Source organism: Prunus avium, chromosome 8 (genome assembly GCF_965620075.1).
Source record: "Prunus avium chromosome 8, drPruAviu1.hap1.1, whole genome shotgun sequence".
In the NCBI taxonomy this organism is placed as follows: domain Eukaryota; kingdom Viridiplantae; phylum Streptophyta; class Magnoliopsida; order Rosales; family Rosaceae; genus Prunus; species Prunus avium.
The window spans coordinates 5,999,205-6,025,915 of record NC_142291.1 but is presented as its reverse complement, the minus strand read 5'-3'; the positions used below and the strand labels follow the sequence as shown (position 1 = coordinate 6,025,915).

Below are 26,711 nucleotides of genomic sequence, written 5' to 3'. Positions count from 1 at the left end.
AACGCATATTCACTGTTTTCGTCATTTTTACATATTACTGCCAGACGCGTTTTCACTGTTTTTGTTCTCTGAAAACAGTTTTTAACTAAGCTACCATACGCGTTTTTGTTCTCTAAAAATGCGTTTTCATTTTCTCGTCTTCATTTTATGAAAACATTCTCGGAAAATGCTCTCTGAAAACATTACCAAACGGGCCCTAAATGTCCTGATTTGGGTTAAAGGCATGTCCTCATATTGAATCAAAATTGAAGAAGTGGAAAAAGCAATATTGTATAGTCTATAACATGATAAATACAAGTGGATTTGCTTGGAATGATATAAAAAAGTGTGTTGAGGTTGACAGTAATGATGCATGGGAGACTTATGTGCAGGTACATGATTACTTATTTTTGCTATTTTTCTTACATAAAGATGTCAAGTGGGTTTGATGAGTGTAGATTTTAAACTTGCTTTTGTTACTTTTTTTACATATTGAAAATAAGCTAAGTGGTGTTTTGTTGTATCATAGCACCACAAGGAAGTAGCTAAATGGAGGAGCAAACCATTTCCTTTGTTTGATAGACTTTCCAATATCTTTGGAAAGGATCATGCTAACGAACAAGGAGCTGAAGTCCCTGCTGACATGATGGAAGAGCAAAGAAATAATGAAGTTAATGCTAGTGATAATTGTGTCTAGGAAGATGCATCTCCTATGTCTTTAAACAAAGAAGGAAGCCAATCCATGAACAGTCAAAATACAAGGAAAAGAGCTGCAAGCTCAAGTGATGAAGAGAAAATTGTGATTGTATTGGAGAAATTGTTTGAAGCATATGGGAAAAGGATGCAAATGGTGACTAAAGTTATAATAAAAGGTTGTTGAGGCCCAAAAAATCCAAGGCTAGGCCCAAATATAATCTCGGCCCAATGCTATACCTTATCGAGAAGAAACCCAATTTGGGCACGCGAAAGTTCGTCATATGCCCTTGCACACATGCCACGCCAAGCAAATAAGCAACACGCCACGCTACAAGCTTAAGTGGGCCCAAGCCACGCAAGATGCCTGGGGCTTGCTTGAGTGAGTTGTGGTATGGATAGTAATAAGTTGACATGAGGCCCATTGATGGGCCAAGAAATGGAAGTCCCGGGGTTGCTTGGGAGCCTCGGAACTCATGCCCATTTCTTAGGCCCAAACATGTGGGTGAGCACAAAGAGAAAATATCCCAACCAAAAAGCCCAACCGAAATAGCCCATTACCCCAACCAAAATAGCCCAACCAGAAAATAGCCCATTACTCCAACCAAGAATGACCCATTGCCTCAATCAAGATGACCCAACACTTAAGGGTAGCCCATTTATTTTGACAAACTAACCCATCACCTTAGAGAGGCCCAAGTAACCAAGGAAAATATCTGTCATCTCTCCAGCACTTAGCTGGAAACAAAAAACAACGAGAAAACCAAAGCTACCCATGTGAGTGGGCTGCTGGGAACCTCCAGCACATGGCCAAAGACAAATCCCAACACAAGCCATCCAAAAAACCAAAGGATGCTTGAGCAAAACACCTTTCAAACCAGCGTGCATACCCATTTCTTTCTCCCTTTCAGATCTAGCCATAGAACAAGGGAGAAAAGAAGGAAGAAAGGTAGCTGAAAGTGGGCATCCTCCCTGTGGCAGCTGCGGGAAAGGGCCTTGAGCTCCAAAAATCCCTGATTTTGTGCAAATAGACTGAGGAAATTTCACCAAGATGGGAAAAGTCAAGGGAGGAGAGAAGAAAGGAAGGGAGAGATTTGGCCAAAGTGGATAGGAAGCATTAGGGTTTCTTGGAAAATGTCAGCTTCCAGCAGCTATAAAAGGGGGCCTCTTCTACCCAACAAGCATCAACCACAACCAGAGAGCAAGCTTCCTCTCTTACTCCAAAAATCCAGCAATTTCGTGCTCAGCCCATCCTTTTTCCTTAGTTTTCCCTCTTGGCAGGCTGTTCTGACACTTGACAGAGTCTCTGTCAAGCTGCCGGAAAAAGCACTCAAGCCATCTTCTTCTCGCTTTCCCTCATTCTCAACCAAACCTCTCTGCAAAACCCTTTCTCTCCTACCTTAATACCCCATCTTTCCCCTAGGAACACTTAATTTTCTCTTTAGTGCTAAACTCATGGCAACTTTGCTCCCATGCCACAAGCTTCTCATGCCAAGCCAAGAATTTATCTGTAAGCTGTTGTTAATTTCGTTGGTGAAGGTAACCAAGAAGTTTCCTAAGGCTTCACTACCCTTTCGAGACGTTCTTGGGGCTTGATCTCTGAACTCAGACTCAAGGGGCAATTTCATCCATTTTGCTATTTACGGCAGCCCAGGCCCGTAGTAACTGCCGGAAGAAAAAGACCCCTACATAAATTGGCGACTCTGCTGGGGATCAGGCCGTTATGTTCACCAACGCCTCCGAAGAAGAAGGCTATAAGCAAAAAAAATCAGAGAGAATAAAGAGATAAGAACATTCCCTCTTTCTTTTTCTTTTTTTTCCTTTTGTTGGCTATCTACTTTGCAGAACAAGCATAACATGGGTGACTGACATGTGTTTTTTTTTTTTCTTGTGTCTTAGATCTCCATTCTCAAGCAAAACAGATCTTGTACAAGGGCTGGGGGCTTAGGCAAATCCATCATTCATGCCATTGAAGCGAACTACACATGCAAACTCCAAAATACTTGGGGGCTTCTTGCCAAGCAAATCTGCAAAAAAAAAAGAGGAGTCAAAATTCAGTTCCAAATGACTTGGGGGCTTCCTGCCAATTGAAAAAAAAAAGAGTCAAGCACAAGCACTTCAAAGTTTCTCATGCTAAACCAAGCTATGCCTCGGTTCCGAGAGCTGTGATTCAACATTATTCACATCTTCAACGAAGTCCAAGCTATATACATTCATTCATCACTGTTTCCACCACTTGCCTTATTTTCAAACCTTCTTAGCCTCTACCCGATTTCAATCCATCCTTACAACAATTAAACAACCTCATTGCACCTCTAAAAGAACACTTGAGGTGACCTCAACGACTAGTTTGTTCTTCTCATGCTTTGGAACCTCTAAATCAAGTCTTAAAAAAAGATACAAATGCTGGAGAGGTATTCGTGAAAAAAAAAAAAAGCAGAGGTGCCAGAAGCATATTTTCTTACATTCTTCCAGCTCCTACTCTACAAGCAAAGAATTTCTGGCACTTTCTTTATTTCAAATCTTCTTAGCCCCTGCCCTATTTCAAACATCATGCTAGTGTATATGCTCCTTAACCCCCAAAGCTCAATTTATCCTTGCAACAATTCAACAAACTCATTACATCTGTGAAAGTAACCAAAAACTCACCTTTATTCTATCAAGTTCCCAGTAAATTAGTAAGAAGATGGCATTCCTCATGCTTTGGGACCTCTCAATCAAGCTTGAAAAAGAAACAAGAGAGTACATTCACCAGATCAGGTGCCGGAAGGGAACTCATACACAGAAATGGGGTGCCGGAAGCATAATCACTATTGAAGCATATTTATTTTCCAAAGACAAGTTGCAAGCAACCAAAGCTCACTTTCATGCTATCAAAATCCTAGAAAATTAGACTTCTCATGCTTTCTCATGCTCTAGAGCTTCTAAACAAGAGAATATGTTAGCCAAAATCAGATGCTGGAAAGGTACTCATACACAAGGGGAGGCTCTGGAAGCATAATTTTCTCAAAGTGCAAGCAAACTCATCTATCAAGTATTTGACAAAATTCACAGGGCATGATACCAATCCACATGCCAAGAAATTTCATTTCATTCAAGCATTTCAAGCAATTCGGGCATTTCAAGAAAATTGAAGAACTCATGCTCTTACGACAATACCTTTCAACATCTTGCTCTCACGACGATATTGCTCAAGAACATGCTCTAGCAATACTCATATCAGCACTCAATGCCAACAGAAAGGACATGCCAAATTCTCAACAAAAAGCAGCATGCCAAGCAAAACTTATACAAAAGCTTTCCAACCATTCTAGCTAGAACATCCCACTTTTAGAAACTCACTATAAATCAAGCTTGCAACCAACAAATCCCAAACTTTCTAGATTAGAACTAGACATATCAAGCTTCATTTCCCCAAAATTTCGTTGCATTTCGAGCTAGGGAAGCATGTCAAACAGACTCCTAAAACAGCCCATGCAACAAGAACTGCACAGCTCCAGCAGCTTAACCCTTACTTTGAAATTCCACCAAAAATTCATTTTTTCTTCAAGTGACGCAATACCAATTCCAACATAACCATTGAGAAGTCCATTTTTATGTCTCAAAAGCTCCAACTCAGATTCGAAAAGAAACATTTCAAAAGTTCCAAAAACAGCTAGCAAGCTACTTTGAGATATTTTGACAAACACTTGGCATGCATACCCAAGTGAGCTTGTATGACTCTTTTTTATCACCAAGCTAGAATCCTAAACCAGAAGCTCAACCTCCGAATTCGATTTCTAGTTCACAAATTCTGGGAAATACAGAGGAACTCAAGCATTCAAGCATAGAAAACAAGCATGCAACAAAGGCATCAACATTAACTCATGAACATGCTTCAGAAGAATGGAGGTAGAGAACACTAGAATGGGTGGATGATCCTCAATTTTGGATATGTTATAAACAACATAATTTCGAGCAAATTTTGTGAAGGAAGTGCAATCATCCAAGCATCATAAGTTAAAGACACGTGTAGAAGCAGAATCTGCAAAAACTCACCAGCCATGGATGAACACAGAAGTTACAGACCAGCTTTGAGGCTTCAGAAAAATTCTACAAATTCTACAAATTTTAGAAGCTATAGTACTCGAGCAGATGAACAACTTTCATCAAGGAAGTTTTCTGATCTGAGCTTCAAAAATCTGACTTCTATACCAATGAACAATACCCACGGGTTTGGGTCTTGAAGAAGAAGAAGAAAGAAGAGTGAGAGAAAATAAAAAAATAAAGTATGCCATGCCAAATGAAAGGAAAAGAGAGCAGCCACTTGCAAATAAAAAATTCAAAAGCAAGGGGCAACACAATTTTGCCCATGTGAAGGCCAAGCCAGTCAAGGAGATGACGTGCCCCGCTCTCTTATGCTCTCTCAAGCTCGTATCTCTTCTTCAACCCACCATGCATCAATACAAGCATTTGTGAATCAATCCACACAAGCCATGCAACTCAAGCATTTCACTTGGTACAAACGTTTCAAGCAAACCAAACCAGATATCACAATATCAAGCTTTTCAAGCAATACAGTCATCATAAAAATGACAATGTTAGAACGTGGCAGTTCTAGCTGCTGGAAGCACAGGGAGGAAGCCATGCTATCATGTCAAATTTTCACCATTGCAACAAAGGGATATCCTAAGTTCATCACGCCATGCAATGTCCCAAACAAATACTCAGAAGGCCACGCTGCAAGAGTTTTTGCACCTCATGCTAATCAAATCTTTTATGATGATTATGGTGCACTTGGGGGCTAAGGAAGGAATTCATTGCAATAAGCACCACCAGCAATTCCAAAACCCCAATAACCAAGATTCAAGCCAAGCAAAACATGGAAGATAATGATGCACTGTATGAGATGCTCCTGGAAAATAACACAAGCTCTATATTCATGATGCCGGAAGAGCGAACCCCCATGCCAGATCAAGTTATATCTTGATTCAACTCAACCATTAGATTATCCACGTCCTCATAGCAAATCCAAGCTAATCATGCCAAGCTAAGTCACGTTCTTCCAGCACCTACTCCATAAGCGGAGAATTTCCAGCACCTATTCCATGCCAAACAAAACATTTTCCAGCACCTGCCATATTTCAAACATCCTTCCAACACATGCCAATGCCAAGCATCCAAGCATACAAGCCCAAGCCAAGCGTACATGCCAATGCCAAGCATCCAAGCATACAAGCTCGAGCCAAGTGTACATGCCAATCTGTTAAGCTCATAATTTCATACATATACATGCCCAAATTTACTTACTTCTTTTGCTTAGTTTCCTATAATTTTGAGTTATTTGCCTCCCTTTGTGTGTTTTGTAGGCCAAAAGGCCAAAAGAGCATAATTGTGGTAGCACTTGAATAATGTTTAGAACTTCCTTAGTGCTTGTTTTGTTCCTTGTTGAGCCATGTCTATGAAGTTTAACATTTTTGTCCGGTTGGAAGGTTAACGTTTTTGTATTTTGTTTTGTTTTGTTTTGCTTAAGGGCTAACAAATCTATTAAGTTTTCTAACTACTTTGTTTTGTAGAGTCAGTAAAACGTTTGTGGGTATCGTATCTGTTAAACCCTCAGGAGACACAACTCCTCCTACAAATTGGGCTTCTCTTAAGCAAATGACCACTTTAAGCACTCCAAATTGAAGTTCAGAATGTGTCTGATCCAACCACACAAGTATTGGCCCAATCCAAGCTCGGATGAAGAAGTTAAGGCCAAAACAAATTGTTAACTCGTTTTGCTCGCTGACAAAAATTCATCCTGAACATGGGTCTGTGTTTGCTAGGTGACAGACTCCATATTTATCCAATGGGGCTGAATTTTGGATATGTTATAGTATACACCCATTGGAACAACTTTCATGAAGAATGCTGCCTCATCCGAGCTGTGTAGGTTGCTGAAACAAAGCTTGCAATATGACCTACGGAACTGGACTGGCAGGGGGCTGTAGCAAAAATGAGTTTGTCTTTAAGCTCTTCTTCCCTTCATCCAAATTAGGCCTTAACATGCTTGAATTGCATGAATTATGCTCTCTTGCTCTTTTGGCCTACAAAACACACAAAGGGAGGCAAATAACTCAAAATTATAGGAAACTAAGCAAAAGAAGTAAGTAAATTTGGGCATGTATATGTATGAAATTATGAGCTTAACAGGAATCCTTCAATTTCATGCTTTATTCTTCCATCTTCCTCCTTTCTCTCTCTCAAAACCCACATGCAGAGAGAGTAAGCGTCATCTCTCATCTCTGGAACCCTCCGATTTCAAGCCTTGTTCTTCCATTGCTTCCCATTTTCTCTTATGTCAAATCGCCCAGGAGCTTGACGAAGCTTTCGTCAAGCTGCTGGAAATATGCTAAAGCCACCCATGCTTTCATCTTCTTCCTCGCTCTCTCTCTCATAACACATATCCAGAGAGCAAGCTTCCCTCTCATCTTCAAAACCTAGCAATTTCGTGCACTATTCATCCTTCTTCCCCATTTTCCCTCTTGGTAGAACTGTTCCAATACTTGACAGAACTTTCGTCAAGCTGCTGAAAACTTGCTCAAGCCACCCGTTCCTCTGCCTCATCTCTTCCTCTCTCTCCTCAATAAATCCTCCCAAAAACTCTCTCTTCCCCTTACTTCGAGCCTATGTTTCTCATAGGAAACCCAAGCCTTCTCTCTCTCATGCTAAACTCACGAATGCACAGCTCCCATGCCACAAGCTTCTCATGCCAAGCCTAAATATTTATCTGCAAGCAATTGTCTTTTTTGTTGGTGAAGATAACCAAGATGTTTCTTAAGGCTCCGCTACCCTTTCGAAGCGCACTTGGGGTTTGATTCTCGAACTCAGACACAAGGGGCGATTCCAGCCATTTGCTCTTTACAGCAGCCCAGGCCCATTCGTCAAGCTGCTAGAACGAAAAAGCCCCTACAAAGGTAATGAAGATAGATCTGATATTGCCAAAGAACTCAAGAAAATGAGATTTTCTCCTTTAGATCAAAATGCAGCACTAAAACTCATTTTGGAGAAGCCACAAAATATATCTATGTTCATGTCTTTGGATGATGATATCAAGAAAGTGTTTGTTGAGCAGTTGCTTAGTGACAATGCTTGAGGATATGGCCTAGCTAAATTTGATGCATCTATCTTTTTGGAAACACTACAAATGATGCATTCACTACAAGAAAAGTGAGTATTTACGGCGTGCATTTTATGCAAGCGGTAAAAGTGTTTTTTCGTCCTCTTTTTACGGCGTGCATTCAAAGCACGCCTTAAATGGTTTTTTCTTTCCTTTTTTACGGCGTGCTTGTACAATGCGCCGTGATTTTTAGGCAATAATGGCGTGCCAAAAAAGCACGCCGTAAAAAATGACTCTATTAATGGCGTGCAAAATGTGCACGCCGTGAAATCTAATCCTATTAATGGCGTACAAAATATGCACGCCGTGAATACAAAACTAATTCTTTATTTTTTAATTTTTTGGTTGTTTCGCTCCATTTTAAGTCGCCTGCGAAACTATACTCTTTTCACTGAAATTATTATTTGGAAATATCTCTCTCTATACCCATCGACTCTCTCTGTCCAAACCCTATCCCCATTGAATCTGCCTCCAAGCTCTATCACCGTCGTAAGCACTTCGTCTCTGTCACCGTTGTAAGCACTCGGTTTCTCTCGCCCGATATTTCTTCGTCTGTCGCCGTCAACCGGAATAGGTACCTCACACACCTCTCTCTCTCTCTCTCTCTCTCTCTCTCTTCCCTTCAATTTATTGATTTTGCCTATAATTTCATATACACTTTCTTTTAATTTGAAAGATATGGGAATCTCGTAATTTCATATACAACTTAGGGATTGCCCATTTGCTAATGACTAAGCAAGTTGATATAATCTGCTAAGGTAAATGTGTAAATTCCCTTAGAAATGTAATTAGTTTGCAGCTCTGATAATGATAAAAAGGGTCATGCATCATCTATTTTTGCTATGTCCTGCTGATTCTTCTTTATGGGCTAAATTGTTTTCGGTGGCTGGAAATGCTTAGGGAAATTACACTTCCTGCTGATTCGTCTTTATGGGCTAGATTCTGAAATGTTTCGGTGGAAAGAGGGGTGTTGTGCTGGGTTAATTAACTTGGATGTTGTCATGGATACCAAAATTTAGCAAATACATAAATGTATTTATATATGGGAACAAACCCAGCTAAGATAGGACCACCTTGCATATGCATGATGCATATCTCTGAATCAACAGCTGCCAATTAATCTCTGTAATTTGACAAACCCTTTTTTGTTTTGATTCATACATTTTTCCCTCTTTTGATCCTCGGTTGGCCTTTTGGGTTTTCTGCTCAAAGGCAAAGGCCATTAATTTTCACTTTGTTCTGATTGTTCTTCTTGTGAGAAAAGTGAGAGTTTAGATCGAATGTTGAAATTGGTCAAGCCAATTTGATTATTTTTTTGGTAAATTTAAAATTGTAACTAATCTATGTTAAATGATAGGCCTTGATCATTGATCTTAATGCTGGAAAGTGAAAATTTTAAATGGAACATAATGAATCTAACTAAAGCTTCTTCTTTTCTGAAACTGCATATGTACACTGTTTCCATATCAAATATATACGATTTATGATATGTTGTATAAATGCCAGACCATCAACAAACTTCTTTGAGGGCAAATTTCTCCCCACCAGATGGGGAAGGACCAAGGGTGCAATAGCATAAAGAAAAATGCTCTGCATTCTCAAAAACCAATTCTTTAGAACAAAGTTTTTGTAATTGTAGCTAATAGCTATCAATTTCATGGATGTTGAATTGCTTACTATAAAGCAAGACGTACTAGTTCTCAGTTTCACAAAATGATGTGTAGGGGTCTCTGTTCTTTGGAATGAGTTATGTTCACATTCTCTGTGAAGGATGTCCATTATTTCATAAGAGGATGTTCAATGTATTCATATGCCTATTACCTTCGTATATGTGATTGTGGGCCTAAGAAATATCTAAAGAAACAAGATTGTTTGGTTAAATCCCAAAAAGGTGGAGAGGAATGAATAAATTGGGTATTGAGTCCAATTATAACCAGGTTTTGGTGTGTCTTTCTCTGAAGCTGTGTATTCTGTGCATAAGCTTATATTGAGAAACCTTTTTCGTGGGAATTGTTATATGGATATCATACCAGTTATATGCTTTTCTAGACCATAGATATCTCAAATTTTGTTTCTTTTTATAAAAAAATGTATAGCTGTTAATCTTTTTTTTTTCTTATGTTTTTTCTTTCATGTAAACCAGGTCAGAAAAATGAGATGATTTTCATGAGGCAGATTGTTGCTTTGAATGTGCTAGAGGAGTAGCATATTTGGTGCAATAAGCTTATACTTGCTGGTATTTTCTTTCTTTCAACTATGTGCTGGTTCAATTATACTTGCTGGTATTTTCTTTCTTTCTTTAACTTGATATTGTTTTGTGTGATCAGTTTTGTCGTGTGGTGGATGTTTTGTATGAAATATATCCACATAACCATTATTAGGACTAATAATTACTTGTATGACATGTGTGAAGTGGTTTTTTATTTTCTGTCCTCATTGTTTTGTGATGTATATTGATTCTCTTATCCGTATTAATTCATCCATCTTTGTGGGCTTTTCAAGGACTGATGTTTGGATCTATGGATACGAAAAGAGAAAGAAGAATGAGGATGATGAAGTTGAGGATCCAGATTTAGTGGTAAAAGCAAAAACTGTTTGCTGCATATTTTTAGTGTTTATCCATAGATTGATATTTAAGTTTTTATTTTTGTGGTGGTAAATTTCCAGAAAGAAGTGAAAAAGTACAGAAAAGAACAAGGTCCACAGAAATGTTCTATTAAAGAGGATGCTGTAGCAAAAGTATTCGGTCCTGCTGTAGCGTTGCATCTTTGAGGTAAAATTCTTCATTTTTCTTTTACATGTAGATGGTATAGTTCTCATTGTATAATAATCAAGTCATGACTCTGCATAATCAATGTTAAAAGAGCATAAGTCTAGTGCTTTGTTTCAGTATATATATATCATTGTATATATAAGTCTAGTGCATAATCAAGTCATGACTGTGATATATACGTCATTGTAAATTGTCATGTTTTCTACTGATTGGGATCCACCTTTGTTGTGATTTTAAAAAAGAAATGACTTTTTCTATTTATATATTTGATATCCTGTAGGTTTTTCTCAAAGGGTCAAAGAATGCTCATGAATATTGTCTACTGCTAAAGGACATTGTTTTAGCATAGGTTCATGTTAGAGACTTATTTTTTTTGTTTTCTTCACTAGTGAATGGATTCGAGGCAGTGAAAATGTAACATCCCGACCCAAAATTTAAGACTATTCACTAATGAATTAAATTAAAAAATGGAATTTCCAATTTTGCCCTTGAAGTGGGGGCAAAAAGGTCAATTTTTATCCGGAGAGAGTGTGGAGCAACGGGTGATATTTTTAGGAAGGTTGTACTGAGCCGAGTACGTAGACATGCAGTAGGCTCGATTCGGACTTGAAACGAAGAAGATACGATTGAAAAATCATTGATGACCTAATTGAAATTATTTCAAAATTATTTTGATTAAAATCAGATTTTCATTTTCATTTTCTCATTTCTCTCTCTCTCACCCGACTTCTCTCTCTCTCACGCGAAACCCTCCCCCGACACTGTTCACCGACGGCTATTTTGGCCAGCCGCCGCTACGTCCGGCCACCTCTGGCGACAAGACCAGTTGCGTTAGAACCGTCGTCTCGAGCTCTCTCCGTTTCGCCCCATCTCCGACGCCGGCAGCAACGAGAACCACCGGAAATTGCAGAAAAGTCGCCAGAAATTTCAGAAAATTTCCAAGTCTTCGTTCTCCTTCAAATCTCCACCGATTCCGACGAGTGAGGTATGGTTTCTCGACTGTTTTTCGTGCTCCAGTTGCCTGTTGGATAGGTTTCCCAGAATTTTTGAGAGGTTATAGATCAAATTTCGAAGTTAGGTTTCAGCCGATTTTCAGTCTGAATTTTCGGCCACTTCTGGCCACTTTTTGGCCATTGCCCAAGAACAAAAGTGACTCTAAATTAAGGGTATTACCTAGGTTAGGAGTTTGGAGCCAAGATTCTAAGTTTTTCCGGTCACCTGAACAGTGACCAAGCCACCCACGCGCGGCAGCGGTCACATTTTATCCTAAACACAGATATCCCGCATTCCGCAGATGCCGGGCCCACTTACTAAGAATCGAGACTTCTACCAAAATTTTGGCAGTCTATAAACAGGACATATTCCAAATATTTCAACCTGTCAAAAACACAGATATTTACAACCCAACAGCTAGCATGCATTACACAAAGTATAGTGTTACAAACCATGGCCTCCGGCCTTAAAAATTACATCCTAACAGGGCGATAACAGAGCAAGTCTAACAGAATTCAACAAACCATCAAAAATAAAGTTTTACGAATTTACAGAGTATAGAACTCTACGAAGGCTGGGTGTACTGAAGCTCGCGATTCGGGAGCACACGACACAGCTCGGCTGCTCGTTCCAGTCAACTACTGGCTGTGGGGTGCAAAACAGAAAATTGTGAGTGGACAAAACAAAATTTAGTTCAATTTAAACCAAAGTAATAAAACCCCACTGTTAGAAAACCATGCATGAAACCAATGCATTAAATCCACCATATTCATGTATATATATATATATAGTTTGCTCAAACCCGAGCTGAATCCGAAATCCAGTGAAACTATAAACCCATCCAAACATTTCCTTACAAATCTCAAATTAAACTCTAGAAACATGTGCCCACCGGCAAGACGAGCGGGGAAGTATCCTCGCTCAAAAACAAGAACAAATGCATAGCTATATATATAACATAAGAGATATAATATAAGTATATGACACACCTAATTGTACCAGGGAAACAATCCAACAGGGGATTGTTGACTAGCTCACACTTATCCCGCCTCAAACATCCATGTGGCTAGGGATGAGTTGTTCAATTGGGGGACTAATACTCTAACCCAGCACGTACGGACGAAGAATTAAGACCCGTACGCCTGGAACCGTCCTACGCGCGCAGACTACCCAATTAAGGGTCTACAGCGATACCCCGTTAAGGTATGCCCTGGGTTCCGACATTTCCAAGTATCTCACAATCCAGATCAGGGGAGGTACACAGGGTAGTGCTTATAGCACTCCAAACTGACTTTCTACTCTCGCATTTTTTCCATGCCTTTCAACCAATCCCAAGTACCCCCACATAAACTCAACATAAAGTACTTTCCCAAATAGTATGCAAATATAATTCTAGATACTTGAATATGTCTAAAACTCAAACATAACACCCATACTTTATAAAAATATTAGTTTCGAATAATAAGTATAAAGTAAATTTCCATAAACCCTTAAATTCTTATGCATAGAAATTTCATCATAAAATTCATGCAATTTATTGAAAACAAAGTCCACTCACAAATAATCCCAAGCTGCGTGACCCTGAGAGGGTCCTGCCTGCTGTGACGGAGGTGTCAGATTACCTATTTCAGAATACGAGCACGATATTAAAATCCAATGCTTCAAAAGAAGACTTTAAATTAACATCCTAATTTCCCGGATTTCCCTTAAGTACGAGGAACGAGACGTTCCTAAGGTTCAATATAAGGGTTTCAAGCGCTGGAAAAGTCTCGGAAGACACTCGGTCAACTGGACGGTCAACACTTTAAGTTGATGAATCGGAACATCCGGGGCTCCGATTCACGATCCGTGAATTCCTATATGATCCTAGTAATATCAGGAATAACATACGTGAAATTGGGTTTGATTCAACGGTCCAAATATATCAAACCCGAAAATCACAGAATATGTCTAATTCGTTCGAGGCCCAAACGATATCCAAATTGAGATCCGTAAACTCCTATACGCTCGTGACAACACAAGGATCATTTTAGGATAAAATGTGACCTCTGCCGGACTGCCCACGCGCTGCCGCGCGTGGATGGCTTGGTCACTGTTCAGGTGACCGGAAAAACTTAGAATCTTGGCTCCAAACTCCTAACCTAGGTAATACCCCTAATTTGGAGTCACTTTTGTTCTTGGGCAATGGCCAAAAAGTGGCCGGAAATTCAGACTGAAAACCGGCTGAAACCTAACTTCGAAATTTGATCTGTAACCTCTCAAAATTTTGGGAAACCTATCCAACAGGCAGCTAGAGCACGAAAAACAGTCGAGAAACCATACCTCACTCGTCGGAATCGGTGGAGATTTGAAGGAGAACGAAGACTTGGAAATTTTCTGAAATTTCCGGCGACTTTTCTGCAATTTCTGGTGGTTCTCGTTGCTGCCGGTGTCGGAGATGGAGCGAAACGGAGAGAGCTTGAGACGACGGTTCTAACGCGACTGGTCTTGTCGCTGGAGGTGGCCGGACGTAGCGGCGGCTGGCCAAAATAGCCGTCGGTGAACAGTGTCGGGGGAGGGTTTCGCGTGAGAGAGAGAGAAGTCGGGTGAGAGAGAGAGAGAAATGAGAAAATGAAAATATGATTTTAATCAAAATAATTTTGAAATAATTTCAATTAGGTCCTCAATGATTTTTCAATCGTATCTTTTTCGTTTCCGAATCGAGCCTACCGCGTGTCTACAGACTCGGCTCAGTACAACCTTCCTAAAAATATCACCCGTTGCTCCACACTCTCTCTGGATAAAAATTGACCTTTTTGCCCCCACTTCAAGGGCAAAATTGGAAATTCCATTTTTAAATTTAATTCATTAGTGAATAGTCTTAAATTTTGGGTCGGGATGTTACAATCTACCCCTCTTAAAGAATTTCGTCCTCGAAATTTACGTACCTGTCAATAGAAGAGGTAAGGGTACTGGGCCCGCATTTGCTCCTCGGGTTCCCAAGTAGCTTCCTCTACAGTTTGACTCCTCCACAACACTTTCACCATTGGAATAGATCTGGAGTGTAACACTTGCTCTTTTCTGTCCAAAATTTGTACGGGTTCCTCATCATATGACAAATCTTCTCTAAACTCGATGAGTTGCTGTTCCAAAACATGAGAAGGATCAGGCATGTACTTCCGTAACATGGACACATGGAAAACGTCATGGATCCGAGATAATTCCGAAGGTAAGGCAAGTCTGTAGGCAATTGGTCTGACACGTTCTGTGATCTCATACGGTCCAATATAACGAGGACTTAACTTCCCACGGTTACCAAACCTCATCACACCTTTCTAAGGAGATAGCTTCAAAAATACCCAGTCTCCAACTGCAAACTCAAGATCCTTGGACCAGTTGTCAGCATAACTCTTCTGTCTATCTTGTGCGGTCTTAAGCTTCTCTCGAATCATCCTCACTTGTTCAGTTGTGTACCAAATACTATCCACTTTTTCCACTTTCCTGTCACCCACCTCATTCCAACAGACTGGAGTTCTACACATCCTCCCATATAAAGCTTCATACGGAGCCATCTCAATGCTCGAATGATAACTGTTATTATACGCAAACTCCACCAAAGCAAGGTGAGTATCCCAACTACCTTTCAGCTGTAACACACATGATCTCAACATGTCCTCCAGAGTCTGAATGGTCCTTTCCGACTGTCCATCAGTCTGTGGGTGGAAAGCAGTACTGAAACGTAACCTGGTGCCCATAGCCAGAATCGAGAGGTAAACCTAGCATCCTTGTCTGACACAATGGACATAGGAGCTCCATGCAATCGCACTATCTCATCCATGAAAAGTTTCGCCAGCTTTGACAAGGAATAGGTTTCCTTTACAAGTAGGAAGTGGGCTGATTTGGTGAGTCGAGCAACTATCACCCAAATTCCGTCATACCCATTTGCAGAACGTGGAAGTTTGAAAACAAAGTCCATTGTAATATGCTCCCACTTCCATTCAGGGATCGGGAGTGGCTGCATAAGTCTAGAAGGTTTCTGTCGCTCCGCTTTTACTTGTTGGCACACCAAACACTTACTCACATATTTAGCAATGTCACCCTTCATATGCGGCCACAAGTAGTACTGCCGTAGAGTCAGATACATCTTAGTACTACCTGGATGCATAGAATAAGTTGAACAGTGAGCTTCCTCCATTATTTCTCTTTTCAGGTCGTCGCCTTTCTTAGGTACGCAAAGACGTGTTCTAGCTACCAAAGCTCCATCTTCTCTTATAGCATAATCCCTCCGTACACCACTTTCTACTTTCGACCTTATCACACAAAGATTAGGATCTTCCAGTTGTGCTGCAATCACCCTCTCAATCAGGATAGGCCTCACATACAAACTAGCAAGTATTGCACCCTGTTGACTCCATTCCAACTCTACCTCTTCCTTCCGTAGTTCCCCCATCAACGGAATATAAACTCCTTTAAAATGAGCTATACTCACATCAATACTCCTACTCAAAGCATCAGCTACCACATTAGCTCGACCGGGATGATATTCAATCGTACAGTCGTAATCCTTAATCAACTCCATCCATCGTCGTTGTCTCAGGTTCAACTCCTTTTGAGTGAAAATGTACTTGAGACTCTTATGATCAGTGAAGATCTAACACGTCTCACCATACAGGTAGTGTCGCCATATTTTGAGAGAGAACACCACTGCGGCAAGTTCCAAATCATTCGTATGATAATTCTGCTCATGCTTCTTGAGTTGCCTTGAGGCGTAAGCAATCACCCGATCATGCTGCATCAAAACACATCCCAAACCTTGTAATGATGCATCACTGTAGATCACAAAGTGCCCTGAATTATCTGGAAGGGCTAATACAGGTGCGGTGGTCAACCGCTTCTTCAACTCTTGAAAACTCTGTTCGCACTCCTCCGTCCACTCAAACTAAACACCTTTCCTCGTTAACTGTGAAAGAGGTGCTGCTATCACAGAGAACCCTTCCACAAACCGACGATAATAACCTGCTAACCCCAGGAAACTCTGTACTTCTGTCACACTAGTGGGTTGCACCCAATTCACAACAGCTTCTATTTTCCGAGGGTCTACATAGATTCCTTCTGCTGATATCACATGCCCGAGAAAGTCCACTCTATCCAACCAAAACTGACACTTGCTGAACTTGGCATACAGCTGCTTCCTTCTCAAAGTCTTCAATACCAACCTCAGAAAGTTCTGGAATAGACAAGGATGTCGTCTATGAATACAATCACAAAGCGATCCAAGTAAGGTCGGAACACTCTGTTCATGAGATTCATAAACGCTGCTGGAGCATTAGTCAATCCGAAAAGCATCACTAAGAACTCATAATGGCCGTAACGAGTCCTGAATGCTGTCTTCGGAACATCCTCCTCTCGTACTCTCAGTTGATGGTAAATTGGGTTCGTGCCTGGAAGGAGTTCGATAGTGAACTCGGTTTCTCTCTGAGGAGGCAAACCAGGAAGATCATCCGGAAAGACATCTGGAAACTCACGAACAATAGGAACATCTTCCAGATTCAAAGTGATCTCCTGAGTATCAATGATGTGGGCTAAGTACCCCACACATCCCTTCTTAAGTAACCTTTTTGCCGTGATGGCGGAGATGAGACAAGAAGGAATAACTCTACGCTCTCCACAAAACATGACTTCATGTTGTCCCGGACTTCTAAATATTACCTCCTTCCTGAAACAATCCACTGATGCCCGGTGCTTCTCTAACCAATCCATTTCCAAGATAATATCAAGATCCACCAAATCTAAGGGAATCAAATCAGCTTCTAACATTGCATCTCCCACTTGGACATAACAACCCTTGAATACCATGTCCGCAAACAGGACATCCTCTGTAGGTAAAGAAATACTAAAACTTCCTGCCATGGGTGTGGGTCTAACACTAGCATATGGTACAAAAGTATGTGCAATGAACGAATGGGTAGCCCCGGGATCTATCAATACACGTGCAAAGTAACCAAAAATAGGGACCATACCAATGATAACATCCGGTGTGGCCTGAGCCTCCTGCTGGGTCATGGAGAAAACACGGGCCTGAGTAGTAGCACGCCCTGGCTGACCCCTCTGACTCCTACCGCCTCGTCCACGGAAAGTGGACTGAACTCCGCTGCTCGAAGAAGAACCGGCTGCAGAAGAAGATCCCCCACCCCGGGTCTGACCATGTCCTCTACCGCTTTGTCCCTGCTGGGCCCCAAGCTCCTGTCTAGTTGTACTCGCAGCAGTAAGGAGTGGACACTCACTCCTATAGTGTCCAGACTGCCCACAATGAAAACATGTTACTCCGCTCCTCTGGGTGGGACCGCTCTGCTGTCCACGTTGCGGGCAATCCCTCTTGCGATGTCCTGCTTGTCCACAGTAAAAACAGGTGGAACTGGTCACATGCTGATATCCAGATGGCTGACTCCAAACTGGTCGTGAGCTAGACCTGCCACTGCTCGAATTGGATCCCCGTCCTCCAGACCAACCACTACCTGCTGAACTGGAGCTAGATCCTCCTCTCTTTGATGGACCCTGACTCGGTCCACCAAATCCTGACATGTCTCTTCGACGTCTACCGGCACTCAATCTGATTGTCCTTTCCACTCTATCAGCAGCTTCAGCCAGTGCCCTCATAGTAGAATATGGGGTAGTAGTAACCTTACCCTGAATATCCAACCATAAACCATTTTCAAACCGCATACACCTTTCTTCTTCAGTGGCTACCATGTCCGGTGCAAACCTTGATAACTCATTGAATTTCTGCTCATATTCAAACACGGTCATAGCTCCTTGAGTCAATTGCTGAAATTCAATTTTCTTCGCATTCCGATAAGAATGCGGGTAGAACTGCACGAAGAAGATGCGCTGGAATTCCCCCCAGGTAATATCAGCAAGACTATTGTAACCTCCCCTGACAGTTTTCCAACAATGATACGCATTCCCTTTAAGTAGGAAGGCCGCCAATCTCACTTTATCCCCTTCCGGACATTGTAGAACCTCAAAAACTCTTTCCATATCAGTGAGCCAAGCCTCGGCTTCCGTAGGATCAGAGCTACCAAAGAACTCTTTGGCTCCCAATTCTTTGACTCTCCTGATGTCTAAACCTTCCTGATCTCGTCTCCCTTGCATGGCTGTAGCCATAGTTTGGGCGAGCTGTGTGGTGAACTGATGTCTGAACTACGTCTTCCTTCAAACACGGTTCACCACACAGCTCGCCCAAACTATGGCTACAGCCATGCAAGGGAGACGAGATCAGGAAGGTTCAGACATCAGGAGAGTCAAAGAATTGGGAGCCAAAGAGTTCTTTGGTAGCTCTGAACCTACGGAAGCCGAGGCTTGGCTCACTGATATGGAAAGAGTTTTTGAGGTTCTATAATGTCCGGAAGGGGATAAAGTGAGATTGGCGGCCTTCCTACTTAAAGGGAATGCGTATCATTGTTGGAAAACTGTCAGGGGAGGTTACAATAGTCTTGCTGATATTACCTGGGGGGAATTCCAGCGCATCTTCTTTGTGCAGTTCTACCCGCATTCTTATTGGAATGCGAAGAAAATTGAATTTCAGCAATTGACTCAAGGAGCTATGACCGTGTTTGAATATGAGCAGAAATTCAATGAGTTATCAAGGTTTGCACCGGACATGGTAGCCACTGAAGAAGAAAGGTGTATGCGGTTTGAAAATGGTTTATGGTTGGATATTCAGGGTAAGGTTACTACTACCCCATATTCTACTATGAGGGCACTGGCTGAAGCTGCTGATAGAGTGGAAAGGACAATCAGATTGAGTGCCGGTAGACGTCGAAGAGACATGTCAGGATTTGGTGGACCGAGTCAGGGTCCATCAAAGAGAGGAGGATCTAGCTCCAGTTCAGCAGGTAGTGGTTGGTCTGGAGGACGGGGATCCAATTCGAGCAGTGGCAGGTCTAGCTCACGACCAGTTTGGAGTCAGCCATTTGGATATCAGCCTGTGACCAGTTCCACCTGTTTTTACTGTGGACAAGCAGGACATCGCAAGAGGGATTGCCCGCAACGTGGACAGCAGAGCGGTCCCACCCAGAGGAGCGGAGTAACATGTTTTCATTGTGGGCAGTCTGGACACTATAGGAGTGAGTGTCCACTCCTTACTGCTGTGGGTACAACTGGACAGGAGCTTGGGGCCCAGCAGGGGTAAAGCGGTAGAGGACATGGTCAGACCCGGGGCGGGGCATCTTCTTCTGCAGCCGGTTCTTCTTCAAGCAGCGGAGTTCAGTCCACTTTCCGTGGACGAGGCGGTAGGAGTCAGAGGGGTCAGCCAGGCGTGCTACTACTCAGGCCCGTGTTTTCTCCATGACCCAGCAGGAGGCTTAGGCCACACCGGATGTTATCACTGGTATGGTCCCTATTTTTGGTTACTTTGCACGTGTATTGATAAATCCCGGGGCTACCCATTCGTTCATTGCACGTACTTTTGTACCATATGCTAGTGTTAGACCCACACCCATGGCAGGAAGTTTTAGTATTTCTTTACCTACAGGGGATGTCCTGTTTGCGGACATGGTATTCAAGGGTTGTTATGTCCAAGTGGGAGATGCAATGTTAGAAGCTGATTTGATTCCCTTATATTTGGTGGATCTTGATATTATCTTGGAAATGGATTGGTTAGAGAAGCATCGGGCATCAGTGGATTGTTTCAGGAAGGAGGTAATATTTAGAAGTCCGGGACAACCTGAAGTCATGTTCTGTGGAGAGCGTAGAGTTATTCCTTCTTGTCTCATCTCCGCCATCACGGCAAAAAGGTTACTTAAGAAGGGATGTGTGGGGTACTTAGCCCACATCATTGATACTTAGGAGATCACTTTGAATCTAGAAGATGTTCCTATTGTTCGTGAGTTTCCAAATGTCTTTCCGGATGATCTTCCTGGTTTGCATCTGCGGAATGCCGGATATCTTAGACGGGATCCGTCCTGGTTTCCGAGGAAATTTGGGGCGGGTCCTGTCAGAAAAAGTTTGGGAATGTTTGGCAGCACTCTTATGTGTTTCTTCTATACTCTTAATTGATTATAATGGTGATTTCAATGATTAGTTTTTTTTTATATCTCGTATATATATTTTTTTCTAAAATGTGTTTCTTTGTTAAACTCAAATGCCAGGGTTAATAATGAAGAAATGTATTGTCAAATTGAATTGGAATAATCAGGAAATTGGATTATATTTATAAATAAATAATAAAAAAACACAAACACAGATACGGCGTGCAAAACGCGCCGTAAATATGTATCAAATAAAGCTTTTATGTCGCGCCAAAAGAGCCGTGTAATGTATACCAATTAAAGCGTGCAAAATGCGCCGCAAATAGTTGTCCAAACCTGATACGAGAACTCAATCATGGCGCACCTTATTAACGCTTGTGGCAAGCGAATGCACGCCGTAAAAAGAAAAGGCTTTTTACGGCTTGGCCTTTCGTAGCACGCAGCCGCACGCCGTGAATTATCATTTACGGCGCACAACACACGCCGTAAATACCCAATTTTCTTGTAGTGATTGATAAGATTGGCTTCATTTTGGAAACACCACAAATGGTATAACATATTGCTAGTATTAAAGCCAAATGGTTCATGGTTTTGGGGCTTATTAGTTTCATTTTGAAATTGCGGATGTTTATTTGTATGTATTAATGGTAGAATTGTGTGTAGTGAACTGAACCTTTAATTTCTAAGTCATGTAGATGACTTTGGCATAAATGAAGAATTTCTAACTTCTGCATATATGAAATGTACATGTCAATTTGGTTTGGAGGAAAAGAAATGTACATGTCAATTTGATAATTATAATAACAAAAAAACTTACATTTAATTATTTAAAAATTATTAAATTTAAATATTAAAATAATTATTTTTTAGTTCGGCACAACACCAAACATAGGTCTTCACTATTTTTACAATTTAGCTTCATAGTCCGACATAGCACAAACGTAGGTCAGTACTTAATCCATCTTAAGCCAATCCGAGCTAATCCGAGATAGTCCCAAGATTTATTCCAGTCCATGATAGTCTGTCGTACTAAACGACCCCATTAGGTTTTGTTTTGGCAGTCTGACAAAAAAAAAAAACGATTTTGGCAAATAATAAATATGATTTGGGGTTTTGAAAAATGGTAGCATTGGGCTCAAGCCCAAACCGATCCAACTACAGAACTAACTCGAGAACCGTGGCCCAATTGCAGTTCAGCCCAATTTAGGATTTCAATTTTGACTCGACCTAACCCAAGAACTGTGGCCTTCATCGATTCGGCTCATGCGTCAGCCAAAATCTGACTTGACCCGAACCGTGCCCAGGGCTACTGTTTTATTTTGTGGTGATTGGATGAAGGTCTCAATTTTAACAATTAAGTACTTAAAAAAAAAAAATTAGTAGCTCAAAGTTAGTGGGGTATAGTTCAGTTGATTGAGCTATTTCTATTCATGTTGGCAGAGAACCCCCCAAGCACCCATTGAATATTTGTGTAAACCCCCGCTTGTACTAAAAAAAACAGTTATTCGAAAAAAAAAACTGAATTAAATAGCTCGAATTTGTCAATATTTTTTAAATGTAGTTCCGATTAGGGAATCCGCCAAAATTCCCATTGGTTGCCTACGTGACAACTATGAGTCCCACTTTTTCAAGAGTGTTTTGAAGTCAATTTGAGGGTATTTCAAACAACTAATGTCTTCCAACCCAGAACATTATCTATTTTGAATTTTGTTAATTAACCCAAAAAGATGGGAAAGCAAACCAATTTCCCGTGGGAAGAAAGAACACAGTTCTTTTGGTGCGCAGAATGGTAAATGCCGATGTATTCGGAAAGCAAGAAAGTCCCTCCTTCACCATTCATCTTGCATGACCAATTTGCCATGTTCAACTATCTGGTATCTTTTTACCAACCTACATTCAAAAGAAACCAAAAGCAATACTAACTACAAAACTAAGCTAACGTAAATAGATTTTTAATAATTTCATCAATGCTAGCTCTATGAAATTGTGCAAAAGGAAACATGATGTTTGTTTAAATTAATTAGTTTCCATGGCAAATTGTTTTGTTTTTTTTACAAACAACATTGTCAAATAGTTGTTATAAATCTTTCTCATGTTCTTTTCTTGTTCAATTTCTTTTTCCAAATAGAAATTTTTTTTTTCTTACATCTTTTTTGTTATTCTTTATAACAAATAAGAAAAGGAGTTTTACTAAAAAAAAAGGACAAATACGAAGGTAAAATGTTAAAATAGTTCAGTCCCTCCAAAATTTGGACAATCCGGTCTAGTCACTGTCCGACAGTGACATTTGCTGATAAGAAAACTAATTCGTCAAGTAAGGTTAGTTTAATCTCCTTTAAGAAATGGAGGATCGAATTTGAAAACTCTATCGTATGAGGAATAATTTATCTCTAAATTAAGAGATTTGAGGCGCCATCATAGTAGGGCGTAACCAACCATATATCCAATAATTCTACAATAAAAAACGTCATATCTGATAATATAAGTTATCTCAGATGCAATGCAACCCTTCATAAAGAAAAATGCAATCAATGTCCTTTCCCAGACAACTTTCAAGGAATCTTTCAAATATAATAGGCAAAGATATATTAAATCAAATTTATTGATGAACTAACTCTTAATCTAGTGATATAATCTTACAAAAGTGAAATTTCCCTCTTTGAGTACAGCTACACAGACAGCACAGAGATGGAAGAGTTGGGAGCAAATCCTAAACCACCATAATGAGTTTAAAAAATAATAATAATAAGACGATGTGTTGTCAAATATTCCAGCTCACCACATGCTTTTCATGGCATTAAAGAGATGCTTTAATTATTGGATAGATTTGTTCTTTTAAATTTAATATAAGAGATAATCTAAATTACAAGGGAGAGGGAGTTTCACACACTATCAACATTTAAAGTGCCATGAGGGTTCGAACATGAGACCATTGGTATGCAAGTCAAGGCCCTTTTCTACTGAGCTAAACCCCGTTAGCATTGGATCTGGTTTTTATTTTACTGCGAAATATGAGACATGGTTGGTCACGCCCATTCTGATGAAAGTATCTATATAAAAAGATTACCCATATTGCACTGCTCTCTCGAACTTAACAAATATTAAGTTTAGAGATCAATCTCTAGCTTCCACAGTCACAGATTAAAAACATTATTCCATGGCATTGATCCTGCCAAGCATTCCCAGCCTTTCCACCTTTAGCAGCCTACAAGTCAAGTTGGCTGCAAGCCAAGTGAAAGGTGATCAGCATGTTCCAGCTGACATACCCAGGCACCAACTTACCACCCTCATCAGATCCATCATCAACAAACAAGACGAACACGGACCATTTTACATTGTAGATTTGGGGGTTCTTGTCAGCCTTATGGAAAAATGGAACCATTGCCTTCCCAATGTTCAGCCCTTCTTTGCTGTCAAGTGTAACCATGAGCCTGCATTCATTGCTGCATTGGCAACACTTGGTGCAAGCTTTGATTGCGCGAGCAAGGCCGAGATTGAGGCCGTCTTTGCTCATGGCGTAAGCCCCACGAGAATTGTTTATGCCAATCCATGCAAGGGTGAGTACCATTTAAGGTACGCAGCTGGAGTCGGGGTAGATCTTGCAACCTTCGACTCCATGGACGAAGTTGATAAGATCAAAAGGTGCCACCCCAAATGTTCCTTGTTGCTTCGGATTGCTGTACCGAATGACAAGAGCTCGTGGCGTTCATTCGGGGCCAAATTTGGTGCATTGCCCGAGGAGGTCGCACCGCTTCTTAGACACGCACACAAACTAGGGTTAAGAGTGGTGGGAATTTCGTTCCACGTGGGATCGAAAGCGTCTGAAGCTCAAGTGTACCGCAGAGCAATAGCTGCAGCTAGAGCTGCATTTGATGTGGCTGATGAGCTCAAAATGCCCAAAATGCATGTGCTTGATATTGGTGGTGGGTTCAAAGCAAATCAACTGTTTGATGAAATAGCCGAGACCATAAATGTTGCCATCAAAGACTACTTTTCTGATCATCAGTCAGATTCTGATCTGACGGTGATGGCTGAGCCAGGAAGGTTCTTTGCTGAAACTGCATTCACAATGGTTGCAAATGTGATGGGGAAGAGAGTGAGGGGAGAGAAAAGAGAGTATTGGATTAGTGATGGAATTTATGGGTCATTTAATCTTCCAGCATATGATAAATCCTCTATGCAAATCTCACCGCTCCAAATTCTAAGTCCTCACCAAAATCAAGTGACATATTCATCGACAGTTTTTGGGCCGACTTGTGATTCATTGGACACAGTTGTTGCTGACTGCAAACTGCCTGAATTGAAGCTGAATGATTATCTTGTGTTCCACAACATGGGCGCCTACACAACTTCTGCTGGAACCAACTTCAATGGCTTCTGCATTTCTGCTATTCCCACGTACTTGGCATTTACAAATGCTAATAATTAAACTAGATTTTGTTGGGGTTGGTATGGCTGATGCTATTTTCCTGTAATTTCTTTTTTTTCTTTCTGCTCTATTAAAAAAGAAAAAACTGTTAGAAGTGAGGAGTGGAAAATAAGTTTTTTGGACCGCTACAAAAACAAAAAATTAGAATATTGTGTGATCTCTCTCACTTTTTTACTTTAAATCTTGTTTGGTTGTTTTGTGTTTCCGAAAAATTATTATAATATGGGTACCTTAATTGTGTGATCTTTCTTACAGTTTTTGGCAAATGCTCTTATGTACCACTGAGATAGGGATTGTTGACATTCACTATTTTATTTTAAATTTCTATTTGTAGTAGTTCCTTAATTGTGTGATCGACAATCTTTATATAACCTTTTATACATTGCAAAATATTACTTCTTGTTCTACGTACTTTAATTCATAGCATATCAGATTCAAGATGGACAGGAAAATTGGTAGACTCGAATGGCCTAGCCCACTTGCCCAAAAAGAGAGCGATGACCAAGGCCCGCCCAAAATCAAATGTGTCGATCCCTGTCACCTACCTTAGAGCATCTCTACCCATTTGTCATGGTAAAGGATAAGGGCAAGCAAGAATTGTTACTATTCATGTTAATAGTTCCTATCCTAGAATTGCTTTTTTGCTTTCCCACCTATTGCCATGGCAACTTAAGGGCAATCACTCAGCACATGAAAATAATTTTATTTATACTTGTGAGATTAATTTTGATAAGATTAGTTTTATTTATACTTATGATATGAGAAGGAGAATTTGTATGAAGTTTTGGTGTGGAAAGTAAAGAATATTGCTAGGTATTTATATAATAAAAAAATTCTAAATCTTTTTGGTTTTTTTTTTTCTAGAAATTTTTACATTTTTTATTTATTTTTGTTCAATTTTTATTACAAAAAAATTGGTAGCCGTTGGATGAAGAAAAAAAAATTGCATCGGAGCCCAAGAGCCGCCACGTGGTGTACACGACTTTTTGTTTGGTTTTCACAGGCATGACGCGTGCCTCGCTTGTGGTGCACGCGCCAGTGTTAAAAAAATTAAATTTGTTCGCTAACGCCAAGATGATGTCAGTGCTGTTGTCAGCACCTTCCGGCAGCAGCTCAGGTTTATCTTGCCTTGGGCTTGCCCAGTCTTGATGGACCCCACCATCTGCCCGGGCAAGAAATGCTTGGTGGGATGGTTTTGCCATGGCAAAACCCATTGGTGGTAGTGCTATTAGACCAACTCTCTCCAACTTGAAGTCTTAAATCCAAATAGATATAGCAGGGAGGCTATAATGAAGGGTAAAAGTGAGGGATTATATTGATGGATTCCTTAATAGTCGTCTGATTTATTAGACTAAACCCCATCATTGTTGTAACACCTCAACATAGCCTCTCATTATAGAAGCTAGATTTAGTGTTAGTTCTGTTATCCTCTTGAGTTTGGTGCTTCAGATGTCTAAAGAAGTTGTTTTTTGATTATAAATAAATAAATAAATCAATGGCTCAAATTTAAATCCAATGATCAAAATAATAAAATAAAATATTTTACCCCAAACTATATAAATATGCATGTATTTATAAAATAATCAACCAAAAATCCATTTCTATCTAATATATAATTTTTTTTTACACAAACAATATTAAGGGGATGTCAATATTTCCCATGGTTTAGGTTTTCAAAGGGCTTGCGAATGGGTC

General features: G+C 40.5%; 2 protein-coding genes, 1 long non-coding RNA gene and 2 pseudogenes across 4 annotated transcripts; 4 read left to right on the top strand and 1 right to left on the bottom strand.

The window, feature by feature from the left end:
* Positions 1-284: 284 nt before the first annotated feature.
* Positions 285-7,789, top strand: LOC148291216 (uncharacterized; annotated as a pseudogene).
* Positions 7,790-8,176: 387 nt separating this feature from the next.
* LOC110761552 (uncharacterized) lies at positions 8,177-25,797 on the top strand. Of its 2 annotated transcripts, XR_002527399.2 has the most exons (5): positions 8,177-8,387; positions 9,957-10,049; positions 10,316-10,391; positions 10,481-10,586; positions 25,449-25,797. It is a non-coding gene; the product is annotated as an uncharacterized LOC110761552 (long non-coding RNA). The 2 variants fall into 2 exon arrangements; XR_015826285.1 differs by lacking the exon at positions 25,449-25,797 and having other exon boundaries at positions 8,181-8,387; positions 10,481-10,851.
* Positions 16,210-18,722, bottom strand: LOC148291215 (uncharacterized; annotated as a pseudogene).
* On the top strand, positions 18,958-21,322 carry LOC110761553 (uncharacterized; the record flags this gene model as incomplete). The annotated part of the gene is made up of 1 exon (XM_088245427.1): positions 18,958-21,322. A coding segment is annotated over one exon (792 nt), but the record flags the coding sequence as incomplete, so codon positions are not given.
* Positions 23,444-25,259, top strand: LOC110761550 (ornithine decarboxylase-like). The gene has a single exon (XM_021964033.2). The coding sequence runs from the start codon at positions 23,745-23,747 to the stop codon at positions 25,014-25,016; it is 1,272 nt and encodes a 423-aa protein (XP_021819725.2). The 5' UTR covers positions 23,444-23,744; the 3' UTR covers positions 25,017-25,259.
* Positions 25,798-26,711: the final 914 nt, after the last annotated feature.